Consider the following 19,494-nt stretch of genomic DNA (forward strand, 5'->3'; position numbering starts at 1 on the left):
CACATTATCAACTGTTTTGTTCATAGTTTTGATTAGCGGGGTAGAAAAGGTGGCCTGAGGGTGAGTAACCATTTCTACTACCCCAATACAACTGCAGATCACTCTGAAACAGGACCAAGCATGTGAGTTACCTTGTACACCCCAGGTAATAATACTTACTCCATGTTGATTATACAAGGATGAGTATCACACTGTCATACGCAAATTCAAATGGAGCTATTATATTACAAAAGAAACTCTGCTTTGCTCAGCTCAAAATAATTTTAATGAAAATGATATGATCAATGTCATTTTAATTTATTTGCTTGTAAATAGTCAGCTGCTTCTCCATTTAATGATTATTGTGGAGATTGAATGTTAGCAATCATGCTAACATTCCTTATATGTACGGCTCTGTGAGATTTCAATCTTTTAAAGTACTTTTGTACAATTTTCTATTCCTTTATGCTGTCCAGTGAATTCTAAGGAATCTTTGTTCAATCACCAGGTTTTATAGGAAAGTTGAAAAGCTATTACAGTTTACAAATTAACTTCAACCAGGGTTCATCAGTCTTGTGTCATGTTATGGTTAACTCAGTGAGGACACTTATTGAGTAAAATAGACTGTGTCACATTTAAGCTGCAAACAGAGCACATCATTGTGTATCAATCTGATTTTTGTGTGCCTTTTCAAAAATTAAATTTAAGGCTGCTCAGATTCTTGCAAAAGGATAATCAGTATATAGTAATTTGTGTTTGACAATTAATGATGACGCATTCAAAAAGAAAGACTTAGAATCATAGAATGGTTACAGCAAAGAAGGAGGTCATTCGCCCCATCGAGCCCGTGCTGGCTCTTTGAAAGAGCAATCCAGTTAGTCCCATTCTCCCACTCTTTCCCCTTAGTCCTGCAATTTTTTTCCCTTCAAATATTTATCCAATTCCTTTTTGAAAGCCATGATTGAATCTGCTTCCACCACCCTTTCAAGCAGAGTATTCCAGATCATAACTACTCGCTGCGTAAAAAAGTTTTTCCTCATGTCACCTTTGGTTCTTTTGCCAATCACCTTAAATCTGAGTCCTCTGGTTCTCGACCCTTCCACCAATGGGAACAGTTTCTCTTTATTTACTTTATCTAAACACTTCATGATTTGGAACACTTCTATCAAATCTCCTCTCAACTTGCATTTATATAGTGCCTTTAACGACCTCAGGACATCTCAAAGTGCTTTATGGCCATTCAGCCCCTCGAGCCCGCTCTGCCATTTGATAAGATCATGGCTGATCTGTGATCTTACTCCATATACCTGCCTTTGGCCCATATCCCTTAATACCTTTGGCTGCCAAAAAGCTATCTATCTCAGATATAAAATTATCAATTAAGCTAGCATCAATTGCTGTTTGCAGAAGAGAGTTCCAAACTTCTACCACCCTTTGTGTGTAGAAATGTTTTCTAATCTCACTCCTGAAAGGTCTGGCTCTAATTTTTAGACTGTGCCCCCTACTCCTAGAATCCCCAACCAGCAGAAATAGTTTCTCTCTATCCACCCTATCTGTTCCCCTTAATATCTTATAAACTTCGATCAGATCACCCCTTAACCTTCTAAACTCTAGGGACTACAACCCCAATTTGTGTAATCTCTCCTCGTAACTTAACCCTTCAGGTCCGGGTATCATTCTAGTAAACCTGCGCTGCACTCCCTCCAAGGCCAGTATGCCCTTCTGAATGTGTGGTGCCCAAAACTGCTCACAGTACTCCAGGTGCGGTCTAACCAGGGTTTTGTATAGCTGCAGCATATCTTCTGCCCCCTTGTACTCTAGTCCTCTAGATATAAAGGCCAGCATTCCATTAGCCTTATTGATTATTTTCTGCACCTGTTCATGACACTTCAATGATCTATGTACCTGAACCCCTAGGTCCCTTTGGACATCCACTAATTTTAACTTTTTACTGTTTAGAAAGTACCCTGTTCTATCCTTTTTTGGTCCAAAGTGGATGACCTCATATTTGCCTACATTGAATTCCATTTGCCACAGTTTTGCCCATTCACCTAATCTATCAATATCCCTTTATAATTTTATGTTTTCATCTACACTGCTTACAATGCCACCAATCTTTGTGTCATCGGCAAACTGTCATGTGTTTCATTTATATTTAGTTTTTGTTAAAGTGACATTAAATATTATGATTGTCACCACTGCTGCCACATCTTGCCCATTCTTGACTGTTTTTTGTGATAGGGCCCTTTCATCCGGTTCACCATGAACAGCGACACTTGATGCCACCCATTGGGTCACTTTACAGTGGGTGTGTGTGTAGTTGCAGGACTGTTTTGTGCAGGGACGGTGTGCAGCCTAGTGTGGGCTCTGCTTTTTCCAGGTGGTGTGAGGACGGGACTGTTCACACTTTCTGATGTTAGGAGAACCGTTCACACATCAGTGACTCCCTGGCCTCAAGAGCAGCCAGGTGAGCCGCTGTTCTGCCCATGGGTTCCTCCTCCTCCTCCTTCACCTCCCCCTCCTCCTCCATGTGGGAGGCAGATGCGGATGGGGCATCCTCAAGCGGCATCCCTCTCTGTTGTTGCCCTCTATGCTCTTGTGCAGGTGCCTGTGGCGCAGCACTGTGTTGTGGAGCTCCAAGTAGCAGAGGTGGACACGTGCCTTGCGAGGCTGGTGATGTTGCTCGTCCTCGGATGGTGTGGTGAATGCAGCCATGGCGCCCCCCCATCCTGACGGTGTGAGTTGAGGGGATCCGCAAAGTAGCCCCCTCAAACTCATACCGTCAGGATGGGGGGGCGCCATGGCTGCATTCACCACTCCATCCGAGGACGAGCAACATCACCAGCCTCGCAAAGCACGTGTCCACCTCTGCTACTTGGAGCTGCACAACAGAGTGCTGCGCCACGGAGTAAATATGTGTGAACAGAAGAATTTTGAGTGAAAACTAAGAATTTTCAGTGAAAACACAAAGATCTTGCAGCCAAAACTTTGTCTGAAAGAACTGAGTGCTCTGCTGCAATAAGTGACTTTTTCTCCCCATCTGTCAAAGAAGCATTTGAGTGTCCCACTGGCTGCTGGCTGAAACACGTCTGTTGCAACATGGAGTGTTTCCCACAGCACAGGAAACATGCTGAGGATGCTTCAAAATCGCATCCCTGCCAAAATGTGGAGAAAATTAAGTAGTTCAACTACTTAAACTCTAAACAACTGTGTCAAGTATCATCCCCCCGGCTTTAATTTCCGGTGGGACTTCCACACTCGGGAGGCGCGCGCACCCAGACATGTCAGTGGGGAACCCGGAAGTCTGCGGGTTGGAGCCAGGCTCCGAACCCGAACGGGATTTCCCCAACTTTCGGAGCCCCACGCACCCGCAATTTCCTGGGAAAATTGAGCCCAGTGTGTTCAATCTGACTTAAGACTGATCATAAACTGTCTTTTCCTCATCAGCTTTGGCTATGTTTTAGCAAAAACTGCGAATTGAATATGCCTCTTGTGTAACAGGTATTATCCAATGCAAAGTGACAGCCAGACAATCTGTGAGACCAGATAAGTAAGTAATTCTGGGATATGAGACAGGCTATATGTGTGGCTAGTACAGCAAACGCCAGTTATAAACTAAAATAAAAATTGCACTTATTATTATTGCAGTTCAGTGTAAAGCTTGACTGCACTAATGACTTTTTATCATTTGAACAAAACTCACTTATTCAATACAATTGTAAACAATTTTACAACACCAAGTTATAGTCCAACGATTTTATTTTTTATCCCACAAGCTTTCGGGAGCTTTCCCCTTCCTCAGGCGGTGTGGAAAAGACAATTTCGAATCCTTCGCATTTTAAGATCACAGAACAAAGCCTGGTGATTACTGCCCGTTGCCAAGGCAATCACAGTGAGCAGACAGAGAGGTGTCATCTAAAAGGCCACTGAATATACAACCCCCCAAAAAAAAAGAGAGAGAGAGAGATAAGGAAGACAGTCAATGACCCGTTATATTAAAAACAGATAACATTTGTTCGCTGGTGGGGTTACGTGTAGTGTGACATGAACCCAAGATCCCGGTTGAGGCCGTCCTCATGGGTGCGGAACTTGGCTATTAATTTCTGCTCGACGATTTTGCGTTGTCGTGTGTCTCGAAGGCGCATTATTCAATACAGTAACAGCACTGAGAATGTAATCTGTTGCATTGATGAAATTCTTTGTCTTTAGGAATATGGTCTGGAACAACTACAGGAAGGAGCATCCACAGAAAACATTCGAGCTCTCCTTTGTACCATGCTGCTTCTGTGTTATCACACGTTCATGAGTTTTGTATTAGGTGAGTACTGTTTGCATCTTAATTAACCACTGGTTTGATACAAATTTTCAATTTTGCTAACAATGTCTTTTTCTCAACATCACCTATTTTTTATTAAAGGAGAAAGAAAATCTAGTGGAGTATTTTTTGGTCAGGGTACTTGCCTATTTTATATAGAAAAATACAAGTTTTCTTCTGAGCTGCTGTTCCCCAACGGTGATATCACAAAGCAGCCTATCAGCAAAGGGAGACCAAAATTCATGGGTCTCCAAATAACTCAGAAAATTGATGTTAATGTCAAACAACATTTCTGTAAGTTGATTATTTTTCTATAAAAATGTGAGAGATGAATGTGAGAGATAATTAATAAAATACTAAACTTTCATTTCCTTTAAAATAATGATGAAAATTCAGATCATTTTGGTTTTCAATGGAAATACACCACATATTGAACAGGGTACGTTTATTATGTATTGCCCAGAAATCTTTTAAATTGCACTTGTATGAGCTTGAGGACCATCTCTATAAAGAACAAACTTGCGCACCTTTCACATCCTCAGGACATCCCAAAGCACTTCACAGCCAATTCATTGCTTTTAAAGTGAGTCACTGCTTTGTCGGCAAATGCCAATTTGTACAAAGAAGATCCCACAAACAGCTATGAGATAAATGACCGTACAATATATTTTTCAAGGTGATGATTGAGGGATAAATGTTGGCCAGTATACCAGGAAAACTCCCCTGTTGTTTTTTAAGTAGTATCATGGAGCTTTTATGTCATCTGAACAGGTGGAAGGATCCTCTGTTTCAAAAAATAAAAAGATTGAAAAGTGGCACCTCCAACAATGCAGCTCTCCCTCAGTGCGACATTGAAGATGCAGCTGAGATTATGTACTCAAGTCCCTAAAGTCGGGCTTGAATTCACAATCTTCTCACTTAGAGATGAGAATGCTACCCAATATCACAGCTTTTTTTTTATTCGTTCACGGGATGTGGGCGTCGCTGGCGAGGCCAGCATTTATTGCCCATCCCTAATTGCCCTTGAGAAGGCGGTGGTGAGCCGCCTTCTTGAACCGCTGCAGTCCGTGTGGTGACGGTTCTCCCACAGTGCTGTTAGGAAGGGAGTTCCAGGATTTTGACCCAGCGACAATGAAGGAACGGCGATATATTTCCAAGTCGGGATGGTGTGTGACTTGGAGGGGAACGTGCAGGTGGTGTTGTTCCCATGTGCCTGCTGCTCTTGTCCTTCTATGTGGTAGAGGTCGCGGGTTTGGGAGGTGCTGTCGGAGAAGCCTTGGTGAGTTGCTGCAGTGCATCCTGTGGATAGTGCACACTGCAGCCACGGTGCGCCGGTGGTGAAGGGAGTGAATGTTCAGGGTGGTGGATGGGGTGCCAATCAAGCGGGCTGCTTTATCTTGGATGGTGTCGAGCTTCTTGAGTGTTGTTGGAGCTGCACTCATCCAGGCAAGTGGGGAGTATTCCATCACACTCCTGACTTGTGCCTTGTAGATGGTGGAAAGGCTTTGGGGAGTCAGGAGGTGAGTCACTCGCCGCAGAATACCCAGCCTCTGACCTGCTCTAGTAGCCACAGTATTTATATGGCTGGTCCAGTTAAGTTTCTGGTCAATGGTGACCCCCAGGATGTTGATGGTGGGGGATTCGGCGATGGTAATGCCGTTGAATGTCAAGGGGAGGTGGTTAGACTCTCTCTTGTTGGAGATGGTCATTGCCTGGCACTTATCTGGCGCGAATGTTACTTGCCACTTGTGAGCCCAAGCCTGGATGTTGTCCAGGTCTTGCTGCATGCGGGCTCGGACTGCTTCATTATTTGAGGGGTTGCGAATGGAACTGAACACTGTGCAGTCATCAGCGAACATCCCCATTTCTGACCTTATGATGGAGGGAAGGTCATTGATGAAGCAGCTGAAGATGGTTGGGCCCAGGACACTGCCCTGAGGAACTCCTGCAGCAATGTCCTGGGGCTGAGATGATTGGCCTCCAACAACCACTACCATCTTCCTATGTGCTAGGTATGACTCCAGCCACTGGAGAGTTTTTCCCCTGATTCCCATTGACTTCAATTTTACTAGGGCTCCTTGGTGCCACACTCGGTCAAATGCTGCCTTGATGTCAAGGGCAGTCACTCTCACCTCACCTCTGGAATTCAGCTCTTTTGTCCATGTTTGGACAAACGCTGTAATGAGGTCTGGAGCCGAGTGGTCCTGGCGGAACCCAAACTGAGCATCGGTGAGCAGGTTATTGGTGAGTAAGTGCCGCTTGATAGCACTGTCGACGACAACTTCCATCACTTTGCTGATGATTGAGAGTAGACTGATGGGGCGGTAGTTGGCCGGATTGGATTTGTCCTGCTTTTTGTGGACAGGACATACCTGGGCAATTTTCCACATTGTCGGGTAGATGCCAGTGCTGTAGCTGTACAAGAACAGCTTGGCTAGAGGCGCAGCTAGTTCTGGAGCACAAGTCTTCAGCACTACAGCTGGGATGTTGTCGGGCCCCATAGCCTTTGCTGTATCCAGTACACTCAGCCGTTTCTTGATATCACGTGGAGTGAATCGAATTGGCTGAAGACTGGCTTCTGTGATGGTGGGGATATCGGGAGGAGGCTGAGATGGATCATCCACTCGGCACTTCTGGCTTAAGATGGTTGCAAACGCTTCAGCCTTGTCTTTTGCACTCACGTGCTGGACTCCGCCATCATTGAGGATGGGGATGTTTGCAGAGCCTCCTCCTCCTGTTAGTTGTTTAATTGTCCACCACCATTCACGACTGGATGTGGCAGGACTGCAGAGCTTTGATCTGATCCGTTGGTTGTGGAATCGCTTAGCTCTGTCTATAGCATGTTGCTTCCGCTGTTTAGCATGCATGTAGTCCTGAGTTGTAGCTTCACCAGGTTGGCACCTCATTTTTAGGTACGCCTGGTGCTGCTCCTGGCATGCTCTTCTACACTCCTCATTGAACCAGGGTTGATCCCCTGGCTTGTTGGTAATGGTAGAGTGAGGAATATGCCGGGCCATGAGGTTACAGATTGTGCTGGAATACAATTCTGCTGCTGCTGATGGCCCACAGCGCCTCATGGATGCCCAGTTTTGAGCTGCTAGATCCGTTCTGAATCTATCCCATTTAGCACGGTGGTAGTGCCGCACAACACGTTGGATGGTGTCCTCAGTGCGAAGACGGGACTTCATCTCCACGAGGACTGTGCGGTGGTCACTCCTACCAATACTGTCATGGACAGATGCATTTGCGACAGGTAGATTGGTGAGGACGAGGTCAAGTAAGTTTTTCCCTCGTGTTGGTTCGCTCACCACCTGCCGCAGGCCCAGTCTAGCAGCTATGTCCTTCAGGACTCGGCCGGCCCGGTCAGTAGTGGTGCTGCCGAGCCACTCTTGGTGATGGATATTGAAGTCCCCCACCCAGAGTACATTTTGTGCCCTTGCTACCCTCAGTGCTTCCTCCAAGTGGTGCTCAACATGGAGGAGGACTGATTCATCAGCTGAGGGAGGACGGTAGGTGCTAATCAGCAGGAGGTTTCCTTGCCCATGTTTGACCTGATGCCATGAGATTTCATGGGGTCCAGAGTCAATGTTGAGGACTCCCAGGGCCACTCCCTCCTGACTGTTTATCACTGTACCGCCACCTCTGGTGGGTCTGTCCTGCCGGTGGGACAGGACATACCCAGGGATGGTGATGGCAGAGTTGTGAAGACTGAGCGATTAAATATCTGAGTGTTTCAGTTGTAGTTCATTTACTGTTTGTGGGATCATGCTTTGCACAAGGTGGCTGTATGTTTTCTTATAGATCAACAATGATTGCACTTCAAAAATAATTCATTGGTTGTGAAGTGCTGTGGGATGCCCTGAGAATGTGATAAAGTACTATATAGATGCAAATTTGATTTTCCTTCTTCGTTCTTTGTTGTAATTTTCCTCCACAAATCTGGTCATGCCGTACTGAAGTACAGCAGTTTGTGGAGAAAAGTTTGAGAATGCTGTCACAAGCTAAGCTTTCAGACAGCATTATGATAGTCTATCTTTATAATACTGTGGGTTAAGATTACTGTGGATTTTACAATGGGGATATTATCAATTGAGGCCCTAAATTTGGTCACCCATAATCTAAGCTTTGTGCTCAGTTAGAAAAGGGAAGCTTGAAGTTATCTCTAAATCATGTCATGTGTAACTGCAGTGTTAAAGGAAAGAGGTTCCAATGATCCTAACAACATAATTAAATAAGCTCAAACAAAACAACTATTCACAGTGCCTTTGGTTAAAACAGATTTTCTGAGTGTGCTATGACTACTGGAAAATGGAAATGAGAAATGGAAAATGTCAAACAAGATCCCATGAAAGTATTGTGTTTGTTCAAAACATTTTTTCACCTTCCTTTTAGAGCATAAACAACAAGTACATCACACATACAGAGTTCGGAAGGAAATGTCACTTGACTCCTGCTGATTCTGGAATTTATTGTGTTCGTTCTGGTTGTGAATTGTTTCAGTGTGTACAGAAATATCGCTTTTTAAAGTGCCAGTTACAAAAATATGTTTTCTATAATAAAATTCAATTCAGAATAAACTGTTTCCAAATGTGAGCTGTATTACTGTAGAGAATCTTAATACAGAAGCCAAACATATTCCCACAGGGAGGGGGATAAAATCAGAGGGCGAGTAATTCTTTGGTTGATCTGGGAGCTGTCTGCCAATGGGGGAAAGGGGAGAAAGTAGTCTATCAGAAGAGAGAAAGTTATCTCCACTTTGACAAAAAAAGACATAGAATCCCTTCTATGTATTTCTTCTTAGATCAGTTTGATTTACCTTCTCAAGCAGTCAGTTAGTACCAGCATCTGAAGAGTTTAATTGTGGAGGGTGAAGGGATGAAGATACTAAATAAATGAAAATATACTGATGACACAAGAGTAGGAGGTTTGGCAAACAGTGTCATAAACTTCGCTCCCTTGCCATTGATTCCATCCTCCTCCGCAGCCGCTCTCTCAGGTGAACCACACTGTTCATAACCTTGGGGTCAGTTTCGTCACTGATCTGAGTTTCGGACCCCACATTCTCCCATCACAAAGACCACTTACTTCCATCTCTGCAATGTGCCCATCGCTGATAATATCTCAACCCCTTGGCCACTGCAACCCTTATACCTGCTTTTGTTACCTGCAAACTCAACTACTGCACAACTCTCCTTGGTGGCCTAACATCCCCACCCTCCATTAACTCCAACTTGTCCAAAAACTCTGACATATGTAACCTGTCTCACCTTGTCCTCAACTGACTTACAAAGGTGATGTTGATGATGCAAAGTGATGACAATTACCCTTTCGTAAATGGTATCTGTTCCCCACTGCATTACATTTAAAATCATTGTCCTTATCTTTAAATGTCTTCATGGCATTGCTCAACTCTATCCTTGCAATCTCCTCTAGCCCTACACCATCCCCCCCACCAAAAGACTCCACTGATGGCAGAGCCTTCACTCTTTTGGATACTACCGTCTGGACTTACCTCCCTAAACCGCTCTGTCTCTCCACCACTCTCCTTTAAAAACCTTCTCAAAATCCATCTCTTTGACCAAGATTTCGGTCACCCCTCCTAATTTTCCCTTACCTGGCACAGTGTCGATTTTTCAGCACTTTGGGATGTTTTTTAGTTAAGGGTTATATAAATGCAAGTTGTTTCTGTTCTTATAGTAGTGGAATAGTGAATGAATTCTAAGATGTTAATTAGTAAGTTATATAGAACCACATAACCTTTCCTTACACACAATATTTTCTGAGTAAAAGTATGTGAATCTTCTTGCATTTTTGATTTTGCTGTTTAGACCACTACAGTAGTCCTCGACTATTGAAGAAAGTTAAAGGATGGTTGGTGGGGGAAGAGCAGGAGAGGAATCTTAAAAATCGAAAAACTGACAATTGAAAAAAAATGAGATACCAATCAGTTACATTTTTAGTTCTGCTAAGATATCAAATAAAAAAAACAATTCTTAAAGTGTTGTAACAAGTTTTGTCAGTGTGATAACTTCTGTAAAATCCTGATTTCAATTGCATTTGTAATTCTGAACAGGAACAGGTGAAGGTGATGTTGACGATGCAGAGCGATTACTATTACCCTTTCTTAAACGTTATCCTAAGGTAGAAATTTTGTTGATGACTTTTAAATATTTTATTTTATTTTAAAAATATTGTATTTAAATAGTAATATGGCTTTTGAGTTTGAGATTCTTCTCGCTCTATTTTCCTGCAGGGCGCCATCTTCTTGTTTTTTGCAGGAAGAATTGAAGAAATCAGAGGCAATATCGATGCAGTGAGTAGCAAACATTTGGACATGAAGTGGGTAAAATCTGAGGGGTAAATTCTCCTCTTGACGGGTGGTAATCTGCGGAGCAGATTACCCACGTATTATAGAATCCGTCTGATTTTCATTCCATTGATTTACTCTTAATTATTCCAAAGGAGCACAACTGTCAGCAATTTCTGTCTTGAACAGGCAGAAATTACTGCTGGTTAATAAATGGAGTTGAATTAGTGGATTCAACATGGTGGCTCAATGCACATCTCCAAAGCTGCAATCTTAATGTAACAATCTTTGACTAATTTGTAAATCTCATTAAAAACAGCATTATCATAAGGACTGCAGCACACTTCTATTCTGTAACCACATTCATTAGTGTTCAGTCAACAATATTAGAAGTGTAATTATGACATTTTTAATTGGATACATTATCGTGCTGTCTCTCTCCCTCTCCAAAGGGGCAGCAATGACATTGCACAGCATCTGTTTTGCTCTGTATAGCCTATTTATTTGAATATGTATAAGTTGACAAAGCTTATGATAAATTGGTCATGGAAGATTGGGATTTTTTTTTGCCTTATCTTCTCTTTAGTGTAGCAGAAAAAAATATTTCAGGAAATCTGAATTCATCAGCCTGCCTTCTTCTGAAAACCATCATCAGGACACGACTTTGGCATTTAAATTAGGCCCCCGTTCCTCAGGGCCTGGCGACCTTTTGTGCTGAATGTAGGCAAGTTAAAATAATGGGGGTATGGGAACGTAGCATGGACACCCTCAGTGCAGTGTCTTAGGCCCAACCATCTTCAGCTGCTTCATCAATGACCTTCCCTCCATCATAAGGTCAGAAATGGGGATGTTCGCTGATGACTGCACAGTGTTCAGTTCCATTCGCAACCCCTCAAATAATGAAGCAGTCCAAGCCCGCATGCAGCAAGACCTGGACAACATCCAGGCTTGGGCTCATAAGTGGCAAGTAACATTCGCGCCAGATAAGTGCCAGGCAATGACCATCTCCAACAAGAGAGAGACTAACCACCTCCCCTTGACATTCAACGGCATTACCATCGCCGAATCCCCCACCATCAACATCCTGGGGGTCACCATTGACCAGAAACTTAACTGGACCAGCCATATAAATACTGTGGCTACGAGAGCAGGTCAGAGGCTGGGTATTCTGCAGCGAGTGACTCACCTCCTGACTCCCCAAAGCCTTTCTACCATCTACAAGGCACAAGTCAGGAGTGTGATGGAATACTCTCCACTTGCTTGGATGAGTGCAGCTCCAACAACACTCAAGAAGCTCAATACCATCCAAGATAAAGCAGCCCGCTTGATTGGCACCCCATCGACCACCCTAAACATTCTCTCCCTTCATCACTGGCGCACAGTGGCTGCAGTGTGTACCATCTACAGGATGCACTGCAGCAACTCGCCAAGGCTTCTTCGACAGCACCTCCCAAACCCGCGACCTCTACCACCTAGAAGGACAAGAGCAGCAGGCACATGGGAACAACACCACCTGCACGTTCCCCTCCAAGTCACACACCATCCCGACTTGGAAATATATCGCCGTTCCTTCATTGTCGCTGGGTCAAAATCCTGGAACTCCCTTCCTAACAGCACTGTGGGAGAACCGTCACCACACGGACTGCAGCGGTTCAAGAAGGCAGCTCACCACCACCTTCTCGAGGGCAATTAGGGATGGGCAATAAATGCTGGCCTCGCCAGCGACGCCCACATCCCATGAACGAATAAAAAAAACCCTCCCCCCACCCCCTTCGTTCCTGCAGGGTGAGGCGGAGGGAAGGGTTAAAATACCCCCTTATATATAAACTTAAAGTTACATTTATCCTTTTCTAACAAATATTTATTACCTAGGTTCTTTAAAAAGCACCTATGAATTTTGAGCGAAAAGTATTAAGCATTTCAGGACTTGGTGGTGTGTAAAAATACCTTCAGTACAAGAAACAGAATGTAAAATATGCTTTTCTAGTTTACCTCAAATTGGTTAATCTTCATTTTGACCGATTTATTTTCACTTTTGTTAAACACTAGGCTATTTCCCGCTTTGAGGAGTGCTGTGAGGCCCAGCAACACTGGAAGCAGTTTCATCACATGTGCTACTGGGAGCTAATGTGGTGCTTTACTTTCAAACGCCAGTGGAAAATGGCATATTTCTACGCAGATCTATTGAGTAAAGAAAATTCGTGGTCAAAGGTGAGGGTATCTGCGCATACGGCATTGATCTGCGAAAAACAAGTACTCCCCTGCTCAATCCTGCTGCTCCCCAGGACCCCCTCCATGCCCAGATACTGGGACTTGCTTCTAGGTGCTTACAGCACAGTTGTTTCATATCTGAGATTTGGATTCCAATATTGCTCACACAAATAAAATAAAGATTTGCCATGGCTGTTAATCCTCAAAAGTGAAATCATCAATTTCCTTTAACATTATCTAGATAGAAGAAGTATTGTATTTTGGAAACCCTTCTACATTACCTTCTCTTTTGAATAATGTAATTGCTTTAAGAATCATATTTGCAATTTGATCCACTGACTCAGTCAGCAAGTCAGTGGTGTTCCCAATGTCCTTGAGCTCACAGGAAAAGAAATGCTCAAAACCGGCACTAGTAATGCTGGACAGAGTAAAGACATAGTAAAGAGTGGACTGTAATTGAGTTGAAGTGTGTTACTAGGGAAATATGTGGATTCCCTTTAATGCAGCTCACTGATGCTTTACTAGATCATGAGGCAAAATGTAGAAAGACTCCTGCAGACAAGGTTACTCTCACATCCTGAATTTTGTTTTTGTAACTATTTTCAAAATTTGTACAGTTCTGGTTATAGTTACGGGTACTTTTGATAGTTAGGATTATTTGTTTATGAGAAGCTGCATATCCTTAACCCAGTGAAATAAAGAGGTTCTTGTTTGTGGCAATATATTTTGAATAGTGGCTCTATGCATTCTAAATGCACAATGATATTAAAAGCTAAAGATTTAAGTACAGTGAGTCACACAAACACTAGGCAGTAACCACAATCTCTCTGAAAATAAAAATCAAAGTCAGATGAGCTCCAACTTGCTCCATCTAAAATCTAAGCATTCAGCCTCCAGCATATTGTCTGTGGTCTCTGTTGATCTGCAGCACGTTTCTTTTATGTTCTTTATTGAATTAAATTTTTCCTCCTTTTAGCCTGTTATTATTTCCTGATGCAAAGTGGGGAGGGGGAAGGGTAAGGAAGTTGTTAATCAGGTGCCTTTACTGCTCTTAACTCAGCCCCTAAGAGTTTAATAAGTATGTTTCCTATGTTACAGCCTTAATGAACTGGCTGAAAATCACATTGCACATCTACTTTTTTTTAAGGTCTGTATCTCCTATTCACTCTGGCAGGAATTTTAATATTCTCCTTATTGATTGCTGTGTATAGGTGTATGTGTTCCTTTGCATGTTTGTTTCCTGAATAAATATTTCTTGACAATGTGCCCACTTGCAGAGAATGATATTACTGAAAGACTTCATGATTAAAAGAGAGATAAATGGTAATTGGAGCTAGGTTTCAGAACATTATTCTACAAGTACTTCACTGCTTGTTGTTTGTAGTGGGTACAAAATGGAAAAATATTCTGCCACTGTGTTGTCTAACATGGCTGAGCACATAGTGCAAAAAACCTAGTCAGTAAAATGTTTTCTTAATGCAGGCTGGGTTTCCTGCTCCCTGAAAATGTGAATATGTCTGTGGCACTCTGGAGATTAACATCGCCTCAGCAGCTAGCTAGAAGCCTTTAATCTTCAGCTAGAAATGATGCACTCTTAGTTTACCTGCATTTGGGCTGTGAAGAAATGTGTTTTAAATAAGCTGCTTTTCCTTTTAAAATGAACTAAAACCAAGGCATTTCAACATTCTAGTGCTTAGTGCCAGAACTGAAAATATGAATGTGCAGTCAGAGTGACTCAGACTTGGGCTTAATCGAGGCACTGAAGCAATGAGATCAGAGTTCTGCAGTGTTTATGCTACACTTGAATTCAGACTGTCAGAATTTATTTGCAAGGTCTACAAGATGGATGATGTACCTTGTTGCCTGGAGACAAGTAGTACAGCAAAAATGGACTCTAATGTCTTTGCCCGTGTTTTATGTTGTGCCAGTATTAGGTGAAAATTGTGCAAAGATCCAGATATTTAAAAATGCAGTAATGAGGGTTCTGTCGACATCACTAATTGGGTCTAACATCCATTGAATAGTTGATGGCAATAAGAATGCAGTGCTCTCCCTGTAAATGTGGCATTTGACCTTAAGGAGTTACCCTACATAAATATAAACTCAATGCAAGTTGATACCTAGATAATTAGCTTGAAGAGAAATCTGAAGATGAGGACTGGGCATAATACACGTCAGCTGAAGTTGTGACTCCAGTGCAGGTTTACATTGTCTGCTAATATGTTGATAGCCCAAGGTACAGTTTAATAAAATCTTTTTTAGAGAGGCAGGAAACAACAGAAGAATGAATGAAAACCAGGTCAATTTACATATTAATGGTTATATTGGGAGATGACTGTTAGTTTACTTGTATCTCCTCTGCTTTTCTTATTAAGAAAAAGTATTGAGACACATGGCACAAGGCTGCAACTGGGTGGTGCAGTGGGTTCGAATATTTCTTCATCTCTGAGACATGAGTTTGAATGTACTTAAGAGTGATGGTTTAAGAGAATGCTCTCACTCTCTCTGCTCTCTCCCGTCACTTGTTCTTGAGGTCGCTGAAGAATCCTATGCAAACTGAATTGGACAGTCTCAATGTCTCCAAGTTCCTATAAGACCATAAGAGGTAGGAGCAGGAGTAGGCCATCCAGCCCCTCGAGCCTGCTCTGCCATTTAATGAGATCATGGCTGATCTGATTTTTACCTCAACTCCACTTTCCCGTCCTTTTCCCCATATCCTTTGACTCCCTTGCTGATCAAAAGATTGTCTAACTCAGCCTTGAATGTATTCAATGACTCAGCCTCCGCAGCTTTTTGGGGTAAAGAATTCCAAAGATTCACGACCCTCTGGGAGAAGAAATTCCTCCTCATTTCCATCTTGAACAGGCAACCCCTTAATCTGAGACTATGCCCCCTAGTTTTAGATTCCCCCATGAGGGGTAACATCCTCTCAGCATCTACCCTATCGAGTCCCCTCAGAATCTTGTACATTTCAATAAGATCTACTCTCATTCTTCTAAATTCCAATGAGTATAGACCCAACCTGTTCAATCTTTCCTCATAAGACAACCCTTCCATACCTAGAATCAACCTAGTGAACCTTCTCTGAACTGCCTCCAATGCAAGTATGTCCTTCCTTAAATAAGGGCACCAGAACTGTACGCAGTACTCCAGGTGTTGCCTCACCAGCACCCTGTACAGTTGTAGCATGACTTCCCTGCTTTTATACTCCATCCCCCTAGAAATAAAGGTCAGTATTCCGTTTGCCTTCCGGACTACCTGCTGCACCTGTATGTTGACTTTTTGTGTTTCATGCACGAGGACACCCAGATCCCTCTGTACCGCAGCATTTTGTAGTATTTCTCCATTCAAATAATATTTTGCTTTTTTATTTTTCCTCCCAAAGTGGATGACTTCACATTTTCCCACATTATATTCCATCTGCCAAATTTTTGTCCATTCACTTAACCTGTCACTATCCCTTTGCAGACACTTTGGCCTCTATTTTAGCACCCCCGATCGGGTGCGTTCCTGGCGGGGGGGGCTCCGAAAATCGGGGATTCCCGGGGCGGGTCGGGAGCCCGGCTCCAACCCACCCACTTCCGGGTTTCCCACTGACGCGCTGACATGCGCGCGCAGCCCCAGCATGTGGGACTCCCGCTGGCAATTAAAGCCGGCGGGGTGCCACTTAAGGTATTTATTTTGGTATTTCAGGTCGTTTACAGACCTGATTAACGAGATATTTTAAGAGGGTTGGGATTTTCATCTCAACTGAGACTGTTCCCCCGTACTGGGGGAAACACTCCCAGTTCAAATGGACATGTTGCAGCCATCAGCCTGTGGCAACTGCAAAGTTCCATTTGACAGGTGGGGGTGGGGGAGACCCTCACTCATTGCAGGAGGACACTCTGTCACCTTGGACAAAGTTTGGCCTCCACCACCCTCCTCCCAACAATAAAAGTCACCAACTTGCATACTTACCCCGGTGTCCAGACACATGTACCTACCTTGCGGACCCCCTCAGATGTACATCTTCCGGATGGGGGCCGCCGTAGCTGCAGTCATGACCTCCTCGGAGGGCGAACAGCATCACCAGCCTCGCCGGCCACGCCGTCCACCTCTGACACGTGGAGCTCCACAACACAGTGCTGTGACACATCCACCTGCACAGCAGGAGGGAGGGCAACCGCAGAGAGAGATGCGTCGCAGATGGCACTACCCTCGCCACAGGGTCCACAGACCGAGGCTTAGCTTCCTGGACCTCTCTGAGCAGCAGTGCACACAGAGGCTCAGAGTCACTCGACACGTAGTCGTGGACATCTGCAGCCTCCTTCATGCCAAGCTGCTCCCGGCTGGCCCGAGCACCATCTTCTTACCTGTCGCTGTCAAAAGTCACCTCTGCCCTCAACAACTTCTCCTCCGCATCCTTCCAGGGTGCCACCGGGGACATCGCCGACGTCTCTCAGTCGTCTGCACAAAAGAGCCCTGCAAATACACCTACACCCACTCTGCAGTGACACAATGCAGTTGTGGGTCTTCATTGTGATCCTCAGGAAAGGGCATTATTGCACAAACCAGACAAGATTCGCAAAGACGTGGCAGTAGTGGTGCCAATATAAATATGTAATGTGAGTTGATCAGAAATTAAATATAAGTAAAAACCATGACAAACCCTCAAACACCTTTGTGCATCCCCTTCATGCTCACGACACGTTTGCCTTACGCTGCCTACTGCACATATGTGATGCATGCCCTGTGGCTGCAGCATAGGTAGTGGCAGGTTGAGTGAGGCTGACTGTGAAAGAGATGCATGAGAGAGTGAGTATGAGATAGAGCCATGAGATTGTATGAGGATTGGGTTGAATGGTAGTGGCGGGATGAGTAAGTGCAGGTAAGATGAGGATGAGGTTTGAGTGGGTGTGAGGGGTGATGTGATAGAATAGTGTTGGCTGTGCAGAAGGAGATGTGGGGTGGGGGCGGTGATGTGGCAGACGGAGTGTAGGGGAATGAGTAAGTGTACTCACTTTGACTGACCTACTTAGGTCATTGCAGCGCCTCCTGCACTGTATGCAGGTGGGCGATATGTTGGTGATGCAGGTGACCTCCTCTGCCACCTCGAGCCAGGCCTTCTTGGTGGCAGAGGCAGGCCGCTTCCTCCCGCCCGCCGGGGGGAAGATTTCTGTCCTCCCCCTCCTCCTCACCCCATCCAATGATACCTGGAGTGAGGCATCATTAAACTGGGAGCAGCCTCCCCCTGGGCTGCTCCATGCTGTAATTTTTGCTATTTGTTGCAGCATCTGTCAGTGGAGGACTGCCCCTTTAAATAGAGCTCCTCCAGCTGATAGACCTTACTGCACAGTCCGCCCGACACGCAGCTCAGCAGCGGGGAACCTGGAACAAGAGGTAAGTGGATCCAATCAGCCTGCGATTGCGTTCAGGGCTGACTGATTTCACCGGGCGCGTTACCCACGCGCCTAATCGCACCCCCCCACCACGAACCCGCCACCCTGGTAATATCGGGCCCTTTGTGCCCTCATCGCAACTTGCTTTTCCACCTATCTTTGTATCATCAGCAAATTTGGCCACAAGACACTGTTCCTTCATCCATGTCATTGATAGATATTGTAAATAGTTGAGGCTCCAGCACTGATCCCTGTGGCACCCCACTAGTTACAGATTGCCATCCTGAAAATTACCCTTTTATCCCGACTCTTTGTTTTCTGTGAGTTAGCCAATCCTCTATCCATTCCAGTATATTACCCCCAACACCATGAGCTCTTATCTTGTGCAGTAATCTTTTATGTGGCACCTTATCGAATGCCTTTTGGAAATCCAAATATACTGCATCCATTGGTTCCCCTTTATCCACCCTGCCCATTACTTCCTGAAAGAACTCTAATAAATTTGTCAGACATGATTTCCCCTTCATAAAACTATGTTGACTCTCCTTGATTGTATTATGAGTCTCCAAATGTCCTGCTACTACTTCCTTAAAAATGGATTCTAGCATTTTTCCAATGACAGATGTTAGGCTAACTGGTCTATAGTTACCTGCTTTCTGTCTCACTCCCTTCTTGAATAAAGGTGTTACGTTTGCGGTTTTCCAATCCGCTGGGACCTTTCCAGAATCTAGTGAATTCTGGAAGATTACAACCAATGTATCCACTATCTCTGTAGCCACTTCCTTTAAGACCCTTGGATGCAAGCCATCAGGTCCAGGGGACTTGTCAGCCTTTAGACCCATTAGTTTACCTGGTACTTTTTCCTCTAGTGATAGTGATTGTTTTTAGTTCCTCCCTCCCCTTTGCCCCTTGATTATCTACTATTATTGCTATGTTTTTAGTGTCTTTTACTGTGAAGACAGATACAAAATATCTGTTCAATTCCTCTGCCATTTCTTTGTTTTCCATTATTATTTCCCCAGTCTACCCTCTTCCTTTTTATATACTTGTAGAAGCTTTTATTGTTAGTTTTTATATTTCTTGCTAGTTTACTCTCATAATTTATTTTCTCCCTCTTTATTAATCTTTTAGTCATCCTTTGCTGGTTTTTAAAGTTTTCCCAATCTTCGGGCTTACCAGTAATCTTTGCCATGTTGTAAGCTTTTCCTTTAACCTGATACCATCCTTGTCTTCCTTAGTTAGCCATGGTTGGTTCACCCTTTTTGTGGAGTCTTTCCTCCTCACAGGGATATATTTTTGTT

At 43.9% G+C, this 19,494-nt stretch overlaps 1 protein-coding gene across 1 annotated transcript in view; it reads left to right on the top strand.

Annotated features, from left to right (window-relative positions):
• ttc39a (tetratricopeptide repeat domain 39A) overlaps positions 1-19,494 on the top strand; it is a 115,615-nt gene that overhangs the window by 73,728 nt on the left and 22,393 nt on the right. The window contains exons 9-12 of the mRNA XM_067990235.1: positions 4,189-4,297; positions 10,368-10,435; positions 10,548-10,607; positions 12,651-12,812. Of these exons, the coding sequence (XP_067846336.1) occupies positions 4,189-4,297; positions 10,368-10,435; positions 10,548-10,607; positions 12,651-12,812 (399 nt within the window). The remainder of the gene's footprint in view (positions 1-4,188; positions 4,298-10,367; positions 10,436-10,547; positions 10,608-12,650; positions 12,813-19,494) is intronic.

This window comes from Heptranchias perlo, chromosome 9 (genome assembly GCF_035084215.1).
Source record: "Heptranchias perlo isolate sHepPer1 chromosome 9, sHepPer1.hap1, whole genome shotgun sequence".
Taxonomy (NCBI): domain Eukaryota; kingdom Metazoa; phylum Chordata; class Chondrichthyes; order Hexanchiformes; family Hexanchidae; genus Heptranchias; species Heptranchias perlo.